The sequence below is a fragment of the Eurosta solidaginis genome, chromosome 4 (genome assembly GCF_040869045.1).
Source record: "Eurosta solidaginis isolate ZX-2024a chromosome 4, ASM4086904v1, whole genome shotgun sequence".
NCBI classification, from domain to species: domain Eukaryota; kingdom Metazoa; phylum Arthropoda; class Insecta; order Diptera; family Tephritidae; genus Eurosta; species Eurosta solidaginis.
The window spans coordinates 168,567,975-168,580,206 of NC_090322.1; the positions used below are offsets into that span (position 1 = coordinate 168,567,975).

Below are 12,232 nucleotides of genomic sequence, written 5' to 3' on the forward strand. Positions count from 1 at the left end.
CGGTAGGTATCCCAAATGATCCCGAAATAATCCCGAAACGACCTCGTCGGCATCCCGGACGGATACCGAAAATTATCCAGAAATGATGCCGGAAAGGTCCACAAATGAGCCCTAATATATCCGAAATTACCCTGATGGGATCCCGGACGGATCCCGAAAACCATCCAGAAATGATGCCGAAGGGGTTCCCAATTGATCCCGTATTAGTCGCGAAAAAGTCCCGAAATGACCCCGACGGCATCCCGGACGGATCCCTAAAACCATCGAGAAATGATGCCGGAAGAGCCCCAAATGATCCCGAAAAGGTCCCCAAATGACCCCGACGAGATCCCGGACGGATACCGAAAACCATCCAGAAATGATGCCGGTAGGTATCCCAAATGATCCCGAAATAGTCCCGAAATGACCCCGTCCGGATCCCGGACGGATCCCGAAAACTATCCAGAAATGATGTCGAAAGGGTCCCCAAATGATCCCGCATTAGTCGAGAAAAAGTCCCGAAATGACCCCGACGGGATCCCGGACGGATCCCGAAAACCATACAGAAATGATGCCGGAAGAGCCCCCAAATGATCCCGAAAAAGTCCCCAAATTACCCCGACATACTCCAGAAAAAGTTCCGAAATGGCTACGAGGGAATCAACGACGGATCGCGAAAACCATACAGAAATGATTCCGGAAGGATCCCAAAATGATCCCGAAATAGTCGGGAAATGACCCAGATGGGATCCCGCACAGATCCAGAAATGATCCCGGAAGGATCCCCAAATGATCCCAAAATGGTCCCGAAATGACCCTGATGGATCCGGCAAACCATCAAGAAATTATACCGAAAGGGTCCCCAAATGATCCCGAAATAAAACAGAAAAAGTCACGAAACGACCCCTAGGGGATCCCCAAATGATCCCGTATTAGCCCCGAAATAGTCCCAAAATGACCCTGACGGGATCCCGAAAGGATTCCGAAATCAATCCAGAAATGATGCCGGAAAGGTCCTCAAATGATCCTCTAATAGTCGCGAAATGACCGTGACGGGATCCCGACAACTATCCAGAAATGATGCCGAAAGGGTCCGCATATGATCCCGTATTAGTCGAGAAAAAGTCCCGAAATGACCACGACGGGATCCCGGACGAATCCCAAAAACCATCCAGAAATGATGCCGGTAGGTATCCCAAATGATCCCGAAATGGTCCCAAATGACCTCGTCGGCATCCCGGACGGATCCCGAAAATTATCCAGAAATGATGAAGGAAAGGTTACCAAATGATCCCCTAATAGTCCCGAAATTACCCTGATGGGATCCCGGACGGATCCCGAAAACCATCCAGAAGTGATGCCGAAAGGGTTCCAAAATGATCCCGTATTAGTCGCGAAAAAGTCCCGAAATTACCCCGACGGGATCCCGGACGGATCCCGAAAACTATCCAGAAATGATGCCGCAAGAGCCCCAAAATGATCCCGAAAAAGTCCCGAAATGACCCCGACGGGATCCCGGACGGATCCCGAAAACCATCCAGAAATGATGCCGGAAGAGCCCCAAAATGACCCCGAAAAAGTCCCCAAATGACCCCACCGAGATCCCGGACGGATCCCGAAAACCATCCAGAAATGGTGCCGGAAGAGCCCCCAAATGATCCTGAAAAAGTCCCCAAATGACCCCGACGAGATCCCGGACGGATCCCGCAAACCATCCAGAAATGATGCCGGAAGAGCCCCCAAATGATCCCGAAAAAGTCCCCAAATGACCCCGACGAGATCCCGGACGGATCCCGAAAACCATCCAGAAATGATGCCGAATGATCCCGTATTAGTCGCGAAAAAGTCCCGAAATGACCACGACGAGATGCCGGACGAATCCCGAGGACCATCCAGAAATGATGTCTAAAGGGACCCAAAATAACCCCGAAAAAGTCCCGTAATGATCCCGGAAACCATCAAGAATTTATCTCTCGAAGGTACGCAAATGATCCCGAAAGTACCCCGACGGGATCCCGGACGGATCCCGAAAACCATCCAGAAATGATGCCGGAAGGGTCCCCAAATGATCGCGAAATAGTCCCGAAATGATTCCGGAATAGTCCCGAAAATGTCCCAAAATAACCACGACGGGATCCCGGACGGATCCCGAAAACTATACAGAAATGATCCCGGAAGGGTCCCAAAATGATCCCGAAATAGTCCTGAAAGAGTCCCGAAATTACCCCGGCGTAATCCCGGACCGATCCCGAAAACCATCCAGAAATGATCCCGGAAGGGTCTCGATATGACCCTTACGGGATTACAAATAAGGTGAAGCTAATTATAAAACCATGTTAATAAGGCAGCAGGCGCATTGGAGCGAATAAAAAGTTACATAGAAACATACAGGTAAAGCTAATAAAAGCGTGCTAAAAAACAATTGATGGAGGGCGGATGGCGGGAGTAGAGGAGATCTGATCCACTGATCGTTCCTCCAAAATTGTCTAGATCTCGTTCTGTATGTACCAGATACCAAAAACTATTGATTTAGAAGAAAATTTATATTGAGTTATAACAATTTATAGATTTTACACCAGAGGGGGTGATAAAGGGGGCTTACTTTGTAAGCCATCGACTTATTTGACCCCTTGAGTCTGTGATATTGGTGAAGGCCAGTATACGTAAAGTTATAATGTGTAAAAATTATTGAAAAATTATTTCTCGAAGGGGTCGTGGGACCCCACCCCTCTTTCCATGTTCGAAAAAAATTTCGCTAGTAGACCACTGTCTGTGTCCCAAATTTCATCAAAATCCGTGTAGCCATTCTGGCGTGATTCAGTCGCAAAGACGAAAAAATATAATAATTAAATTATAACTGTTCCTAGGGGGCGGAGACCACGCCCCTTTTGAAAAATATATAGCTAGTAGATCCTTCTAGAATATTGGCTATATGTGTGCAAAATTTCATCCAAATCGGACCAGCCGTTCTTGCGTTATTGAGTCACAAAGACAAACGTCTGGACAAACATCCAAACATCCAAACATCCAAACATCCAAACATCCAAACATCTTCACATCCAAACTTTGCCATTTATAATATATATTAGATATTAGATATATAATATATAATAATATTAGATTAATAAGAGGGTCAATAAATAGTCCATTTTTGCTTGGTGAAATTAAGTTTAACGTTCATATTAGGCCATCTAGACATTTTCAATCAATTTTTGTAGCTACATGCAGGTCGAATTATGAAATGCACGAACCTCTTCACTGTTTATGTCGTGATTTTAATAAACACTGTAAAAATTTAGACGTCTGCGACTCGTTTCTTGGTATTAAAAAATACCTTTTAACTACATTAAATTTGTAATTCGAAATGAAGCAAAGAACGCTAAACCGTGATATACTGTTCAACCCTCTGTTTCAAATTTGAAGTACCAGTTACTTGAAATTTGTTTGCAAAATTGCGTTGTGATCATTATTTTTATATGTATGCAATCAAATTTACTCTGTATAAATTCTATTCTGTATATATTTTATCTACTATTAATTTGCTTTATTGTCAATTTCATAAATTATTATTTACTAGCTCCTTCATGAGTACATTTTAACACATTTACAACATTTTATCTTTTGCTTACTTCGAAGTTTTTAATTGAAATTGTCAAGTGTTTAATTAAATACTGTTTAAATATTACTTTAAAATTGCTGACTGCTTATGTTGTTTATATCGTGTATTACATCTGAGATTTAAGTGTCGGTGTATTTGGTCTGTATAATTGTTTAATTTGTGAACTGATAAATAAATAAATAAATAAATATATATATATAGAGTTTGTTTGGCGGAGGTATTTAATATATATATATATATACATATTTCATATATGAGGAAATTCAGTTGGGTGAGGGAGTGAAAATGAGAAAGTACTTTACTTCTGAGTTGGAGGGAGAAGTAGAATAGGAATGGAAAGGAGATAAAGGGAATAAGGGAAGGGCGGTAATAAAAAGGGGAAATGGAAGAAATGGCCCCAGCGGGTTAGGGGACTTAGAATATACCCGCGGTAGGTATGCCTGTCGCAAGAGGCGAATTGATTCAAGGGGTTGTCTAGCGAAAACCTCTCAAGGAGTTGCCAGCGCAATATATAGCCTCTCCAACCCAATTGCCAACCTCTTCCTACCCATGGCGAATCCTGTTTCATTAACAGCCGAGACTCTGGCGACCCCGAACTCCTGATAAATCTAGGGATGGCCTAAAAGGTTGCATGCGATCATTCCAAATCGTTCCCGAGATAGTCGCGCTACTACCTTATCTTGTTTGGTTGATTTTCCGACAGGGTGGATAAATACATCGCGCTACTACCTTTATGGAGCTTGTTACTGGATCGTACCGGATATGCATCCGGCAAAGCACCATCAACATCGATAACACCCAATGCGTTCGGGCAGTATCGTTATCGCTACAACAACAACAATAACAGGATAGTACAGATAGTGAAAGGGGGACGGGAGCACCACTTCAAATGTAGGCAAACCAATTTTCCGACGTCTGCCGAGTATGTTAGTTTAAAAATGAAATTTAATTTGGTTTAAAGCCCATGGGCTTATTATTATTTAGTTTTATTGCTTAAGTATCAAACATTGTTACTGTAACAAAATTAGCGAAAAGGGGATCAATAACATTGAAATAATATTAAATTTCCAAATTCCTGCCGACGATGACTTGCCAAAAAAACCTTTCTTTTTGGAAGAGTCTTGAGAAGTATCGTTTTGAAATGGATGCATGGATTTATCAGCCTGCTCTGATTGTTTCTAGAAGCCAATGAAAGATATGCTTTAGTTGGAACAAATATCAAATTAGGAAGCTTTAAAGCATAAGAAATTCTTACTTCTGCTTTTGATGCCTGAAATGTTTGGTATTTGGAGACAATTGTCGACGCAGTCTCTTTCAACTGTTCACCTTTTGTATTTTTAAAGTCCATCACTTTATCAACGAGTGATTGAAAAAATTTGGGGCGCTTCGTTGTTGTCTCTGTGTTCTCTGCTGGTTGTGGCCCTGATTGATTAGCTTGCTCTGAATGTTTCTAGATGCCAATGAAAGATATGTTTTAGTTGGAACAAATATCAAATTAGTAAGCTTAAAAGCGTGAGAAATACTTACTTCTGCTTTTGATGCCTGAAATGTTTGGTATTTGGAGACAATTTTCGACGCAGCCTCTTTCAACTGTTCACCTTTTGTATTTTTAAAGTCCATCACTTTATCAACGAGCGATTGAAAAAATTTTGGACGTTTCGTTGTTGTCTCCGTGTCTTCTGCTGGTTGTGGCAAGTGAGGTTCTTCAGCTGGTTTTTGGAACTGAGTATGTACTGCTTGTCCAGGATTATTTGCATATGGGAATTGGGACTGTTGTAACGGGTAAAAAGATTGACTTTGTTGTGAAGGAGGTAACTGAGGTTGCACTTGCTGTGGTTGTATTTGCTGTTGAACTGGTTGTAAAGGTTGTTGTTCGATTGCTTGAGAATACTGATTTTGTCCATTCGCCGCATATAAAATTTGGCCAGGCTGTAAGGGATGTTGCTCGGTTTGATATGGTTGCCATATCTGTGGAGGTTGTTGGAATTGAAAGGGACCAGATTGGGGATACTCTGCTATAGCTGGTGCATTCGGGCATACTAAACGCTCTGTTTCGATATATTTGTATGGATCTTGAAGATCAGGTTCTTTGAGAGTCTGCTTGAAGCAACCATTTGGAATTTCTTGGTCTTTCTGCTTGTCATGATTAAACCAAGAAGACATTCCACCTAAGTAAGAAAATGAATGCCAAAATGATAAAAATATATATTTAATTGAATTTTAAAAGCAAGAATAAGAGATAATACATGACGAGCTTGGACCAAAAACTAGTACGAACATATTAATTAATGAGTAATCAGAACAACGAAACTGACTAGTACCCGTGGTTTGATAATCTCGTGGAGATCAATGTATGTCTGCCCAAGCTTAGAGTGGTTGTGTAACAGTGCAGTGTGGCATTTGTGGTGTGAAAGGAAATGCATCACTACATAGGTTAAGTTAAAACGGCTATCGCATAGGCATGCATTGGCCAGTGGTAAGAGGTGATTACACAAAAATACACCATTGCCTCTGATAAAGGCTACCAACCCCTTGATGTCTTACTCCATCACCTGGGGTAGATCATCTAGTAACAGAGCTCGCAGGCAGCGCTGTCTTGCCCCACTTAAGAAGTTGCACATAAGGTGATCCAGCGTCTTCTACGTCATCTTTACAACTGCTACAGAAACAACAATAGCGCACTCCGAGCTTTTCTGCTGGTGTACCAATAAGTACTAACTGAGGTACTCCCACAAGTGTGGAATTTTGTCCATGCTTAAAGTGTAAACGTAACGGGACCTCTTAAGATCCCATTTTTGTTAGCCATCTAACACACTAGGGTTTGTAGCCATCTATCGTTGGTTTGATGTACTCTTTTAGCATTAGCATTAATTGAGCTCTCCTTATAACCGGCGGTGTATATTGAGGTACTGTCGTCAACAGAAAAATACCAATCCGACTCCACCCAATAATTCCTGCAGGTAAGTTTACCACCGCGGACACCGTGCTGTGATGGTAGCGTGCTCCGCCTACCACACCGTATGCCCTGGGTTCACACCCGGGGCAAAGCAACATCAAAATTTTAGAAATAAGGTTTTTCAATTAGAAGAAAATTTTTCTATGCGGGGTCGCTCCTCGGCAGTGTTTGGCAAGCGCTCCGAGTGTATTTCTGCCATGAAAAGCTCTCAGTGAAAACTCATCTGCCTTGCAGGTGCTGTTCGGAGTCGGCATAAAACATGTGGGTGCCGTCCGGCCAATTTGTAGGGAAAATCAAGAGGAGCACGATGCAAATTGGAAGAGAAGCTCGGTCTTAGATCTCTTCGGAGGTTATCGCGCCTTACATTTATAATTTTACCAGAAAGTTGGACTTATCAGCCAGATATAGGCGCATACCATTTAGCTCGTGTAGGTTTAACGGTGGTATTTTGTGTCGTCGAGTGTATGAGACTGCTCCACACAAGGTCTTTAGGGAATTTTCATCTGTGAGCAATGGCTAGGTCTGCACCATATACCAAAATCTTCCCTTCGTATATTTGCAAAACATTGTTAGTTGGCGTGACTTTTTGCGCATCGGTTCTCTTCAATTCAGAGCAATTTTTATTTAAAGTCAATAATGTCAGTACCACGTTCGTCGGTACCACGTCACAACGAAAAAAAATTGTGGAACGATCCAATTGTTCATAGTGCGTTTCTGTCAATGCCAGCTTTGCTCGGTATTCTTCCAGTATCCGCATAATATACTTTGTTCTATATACCGTCATTATAAATATTCAAGCTTTTCAATTAAACGATTTTATTTAGCTTGACTCTGTGCAGCGAGCGTTGTTTACGAATTTTGTAATTGAAATTTAAGTAACTTCCCGAATATAGACGGACGGACGGACATGGCTTAATCAAATTTTTTTTAATGTTTTTGATACATCTATCTCGATTCCTTTATACCTGTACAACCAACTGTTATCCAATCAAAGTTATAATACCCTTTGTACAAGTACGGGGTATAAAAATTGACAATTTCTAGCAAAGAGTCCATATATCTGTATTTGTCTGTATCTATCTCGACCTCACATAACCTTTACGATATATGTTTGTTGAATAAATATGGCTGCTCACATAAAGTTCAGTAATGCTTACCCTCTGCGAAATGTGGCATGCAAGTTTCCAATATCAGTAATATGGCGAACCAACGTGCAAAAACTTCGTACTTAAGCTGCATGGCGTGTACTTAGTTGAATATGTGTAAATATATATGTATGTAAATAAAATTTTTTATATGTATATACTTATGCTTGAATTTGTGTTATTTAAAGCTATTATTTTCTTAAATGCCAAATTTTCAAAGAAACCGTACTTTTGCTTCTATAGATCACGACACTACGACTTTAAGCCTTCAACTGTTCTAACATGGTTATTAACAATAATTTTGGCAATAAATATAATTATTAGAGCGGGTCAAATTGTATGGATGGATTTTTTTTTTTTTCATCAGGAGTATAGCAAAAACGTAATATACAGATGATTCTAAGAAAAATTGCTGAAGACACCAGAGCTCTAAGTCCGATTTCGAGTCCCCCACTTTTGCAAAATATATATTTTGCCATATGAATGTAGGGTTTGGCCAAAAAATCTTCATAGCTTCTGATAGAATTATAGGAAAAATATCATATCCATATTGATCCAACTAAACAAAACAAAAAAAACAAAAAATACAATATCAATTTTAATGCTTCAGATTATACTGATATGATTGATCTGAATGACGATAATTTACTATCTGAACCGGCATTCACAATAAATATTCCATACGATCACTTGGTACAATTCTTAGATTATGATGAGCCAACACTAGATGATCCAATATTCCAATGCATATACAAGGAAAAGAATGATATGTACAGTTGTTAACAGCTGTTTCCAAATGTGTTATAAAAAAAAACGTGAAGGTGTTATGGCTGTTACAGCAGAAAGTCTTGAAAAACAACCACGAATTGACAGCAAAAAAGATTTTAAAAAATAATAACATAACATTACTTTTATTTTAAAAAATACGTTAAGATGGTAAATTCTAAGTAAAAAAATAATTTTTTAAATAAATTACAATAAAATTATAATAATTGTGGAAAATTTTTTGGAAAATTTTTCTCTACTAAAACGAATTCGAAAAAAGAAAAACTTTCTGAATGAAAGTTGTTGGAAATGTTCTGAACTTATCTTAGCTGTAAACAAAAAAAAATTTTTATAAGAAATTTGTTAAAAATATAATAATAATTTCTAATAATTTAAGCCTGATATCTCTACTAAAATTCAAAGACACTATTGATATTGATACAGATTCTGAAATGTACCTATAATACCTTTAAAGTGAGCCCAATATGATATTTTTCCTATAATTATATCAGAAGCTATGAAGATTTTTTAGCCAAACCCTACATTCATATGGTAAAATATCTATTTTGCAAAAGTGGGGGACTCGAAATCGGACTTAGAGCTATGGTGTCTTCCGCTTAGAATCATCTGTAGATTACGTTTTCGCTATACTCTCGATGGAAAATTGGAAATTTGACCCGCTCTAATTATTATGTACATATTTAAGTTTAATCATTTTAATCAGGGATACAAACCGTTTCAAAATTCAGCGCGTTTCAGTTCAGTGGTTCAAGTTACTTAGATAGAGAGTTGAGTAGATGAGCAATTGAGCAATGCACCGTGATCAAATCGCCACACCTACTTCAAAACAGCGATCAACTCGAAAAATTCCAATGTTCTGAAAAAGCGAAAAACTGATTGCCTCTCCCATATACGCCAATGCAATTTTAAATTTTTACACAGCTTTTTCTTGCTGATTAGTGGAGGTAATAATAAATCGAGTATACATTTCGGTAGGTTTTGAATTGAAAACTCAGAAGATAGTCATAGCTTTGAAATTTCAGATTTTTGAGTTAGCCCTTATATCGTTTGAGTTTGCCCTTATTTCGTTCACAAGAAGTCGTCCCTGTGGAAGAAAGTCAGGAAATTCAATAAGACCTTTGGCTTGATTGTTTGCATGTGTGTATATTAGGGTGGTCTTTATGAATCCAATGAACAGTCTCATCTCTTCAGATGGTAATACCTATGCCAAAAGTATCACATATACATTTTGGTCTCGATAGCAAACGGCTAAGGTCTATTAAAAAGAGGTAACAGTTCAGATTTTAATATATTGAGTGTTCATTGGGTGATGTGAGCTTGGATATCTGTACAACACACCATAACCGTTTACTATCGAGAACAAAATTTATATGCGGTATCGTCAACCATTTAAATTAAAATTTTTAGTCCTCATACAGCAGTCTTAACTTTAAGCTTTGTGTGACACTTCTTAACCGTATCAAATGGGGTTCAAAATTGATAGTGATATCACTTCGGAATCGCCGTCGGAGGGATAAAGCTGGAAAAAATATTTTATTGGATTTATAAGGACCGTCCTAATACATGGCCTTTCCATGGTGAGCCCCGTAATTTAACGTTAGCCAGGACTTTGGTATCGCATACTTAAAAGGAGTGATTGAAGCACGTATAACTCAACACTAAAACTTCTTCGGCCTGTTATCCTTTCAATTAGTTGTTTCTCAAACACACGCACAACAACCTTATCTGATGTTTCCAGCGTTCATTCTGAGCACTGTTCTGAGCAAAACGGGTACGATAAGGGAGTGGTGGAGTTTGTTTTAAATTTGCTGAGATAGGACCTTACCTCTCAGTTGCATACACAGTCTAAAGTAGAATATGTTGATAAAAATAATTCTCCTCTAGATTTGTAGGCTCACATTATTTTTTTGTTCATGCTAGTTCCCAGATACACGAAGTTCTTTCCTATTGCCTTCGTTTATGTGCTCTAGACATCCCTTTCTGTTGGCAGATGGGCGCAAATAACTGAAATATTATTGTATCTCAATGAGGATCATTGCGAGACCTTTAACAGCAGGTGTGAGCACAAAAAGTTCGACACTAGAGTTTTGATGTTGGGCAACCAGTTACGCACAGGTACCATCAGCGCTAATGGGGTGTGCATTCCGCGTAATGCGAAAGGTTCTAATTGAAAATGGGCGAAATCTAACAGCAACCATGATAATTTCAAAAAATCCAGAATTCAGAACATCACAACTATAGATATTTAGAAAAATCATACGGAATGAGCGGATTTGGCGAAACGTTTTTAATTTAGCAGCCACCGTGGCTTGGTGGTAGCGTGTTCCGCCTATCACAACGAAGATCCTGGATTCACGCCGCCAAGTTTTTTAATTAAAAGAAAATTTTTCTAAGCTGGGTCGCCCCTGGGAAGTGTTTGGAAAATACTTCGAGTGTATATCTGCCATGAAAAGCTTCTCAGTGAAAACTCATCTGCCTTACCGTTCAGAGTCGGTATAAGAAATGTAGGTTCCGCCCCGCCAATTTGTAGGGAAAATTTAAAGGAGCACGACATAAATTGGAGGAGAAGCTTGGCCCTAAATTTCTTTGGAGATTATCGCGCTTAAATTTTTTTTTTACGTTACTTCCCTTTGGAGTAAAGGCTTGGGGTCCTCGAAAGCGGTGCCGCTATATAGCGGCCGTTACATAGCGGTAGAGTATGTTGTCAAAAATGTTGCAGTGTGATAGTAATTATGTGGAACCTAAGAAGACGGTAAAGTTCACCATAACGAAATATAGCGGCATAGCATTACATATTACGGCCGTCATGATGGTAGAAACTCGCTCATCACCGTTTTTTGCCAAAGCGGTGAACATTTTATCAAATAGTTGATATTTATAAAAAAAAAAAACAATAATCTTGATAAAATTTTTTTTCTTGTACGTTCATTTAAGGAAAATAATAAAAAAAAAAAAAAAACATGCAAAAATGCAAAATTAAATTTTGCGAGTCCTTTGCCGTAACTGTAACGCTGAAAACGGTGCGTATACCGGCCGCGTTTTAGCTGTCGGCACACTAACTGGTTTAGCGGCACCGCTTTTGGAGGAAATCAAGCCGTAATACCTCATACGTAATTGAGAGGTTTGTTTTAATGCAATAAATAAGGTTAAAAGTGTCGATAGGTGCTGCAGCGATATATAGAAGTCTATCGGTTATCGGTTCGTTATCCAAAAGCTTTCGGTTTTTTATTGAGCAGATATCGACTTCTTATCGAAAAGTTATCAACTTTTTATCGAATAGTTGTCGACTTTTTATCGATTTCTTATCATACAACTATATGGGGTATTCCATCCCATTTCGACCAATTTTGAACCCGACCCCTTTAGAATTGGCTGAAAGTTTTTCTTCTTTTTCTAGCTTACGAAAGACGTTTTTCAGAATTTTTTCAAATTTTTTCATTCAACACAAAAAAAGTTATGAATTTTTAAAAAAACACCGTTTTTGTTTTCAAAATCCTATAACTTTTTCAAAAATTTACCGTTTGGGATCTTTTTTGTTAAATTTGTTTTTAGATGTAATTTTCGGAAAAAATACAAAAAAATGTTTAAAGTTTTTTTTTTAATTTTTCAGTTTTTCGAGATTTTTCGAATTTCGCCATTTTTTTTTCTCATAAAAAACTTCAATCAATTCTGAAATCATCCCCACTAATCCCGGAGGGGGCCGATTTTTTATATTTTTTTATTGAATTGAAAAAAAAAAATTCAAAA

General features: G+C 38.9%; 1 protein-coding gene across 2 annotated transcripts; it reads right to left on the minus strand.

The window, feature by feature from the left end:
- Positions 1 to 4,542: 4,542 nt before the first annotated feature.
- LOC137248317 (putative uncharacterized protein DDB_G0271606) lies at positions 4,543 to 7,971 on the minus strand. Of its 2 annotated transcripts, none has more exons than XM_067779186.1 (4): positions 7,712 to 7,971; positions 5,126 to 5,766; positions 4,854 to 5,048; positions 4,543 to 4,776 (listed from the first exon to the last, which is right to left on the minus strand). In XM_067779186.1, exons 1-4 carry the CDS (start codon positions 7,791 to 7,793, stop codon positions 4,609 to 4,611), a joined length of 1,086 nt encoding a protein of 361 aa, XP_067635287.1. In that variant the 5' UTR covers positions 7,794 to 7,971; the 3' UTR covers positions 4,543 to 4,608. The 2 variants fall into 2 exon arrangements, with proteins under 2 accessions (XP_067635287.1, XP_067635286.1); XM_067779185.1 differs by lacking the exon at positions 7,712 to 7,971 and adding an exon at positions 7,520 to 7,639.
- Between the last annotated feature and the right edge of the window lie 4,261 nt (positions 7,972 to 12,232).

What these genes read in the sequence shown, in the direction of transcription:
- LOC137248317 (XM_067779185.1), bottom strand. Translation starts at nt 7,610, where the DNA reads ATGGACTCTTTGCTAGAAATTGTCAATTTTTATACCCCGTACTTGTAC. An exon ending in GATAACAGTTGGTTGTACAG is followed by an intron (nt 5,767 to 7,519) that starts GTATAAAGGAAT and finishes TTTCTTACTTAG; the next exon opens with GTGGAATGTCTTCTTGGTTT. An exon ending in TTCAGGCATCAAAAGCAGAA is followed by an intron (nt 5,049 to 5,125) that starts GTAAGTATTTCT and finishes ATTGGCATCTAG; the next exon opens with AAACATTCAGAGCAAGCTAA.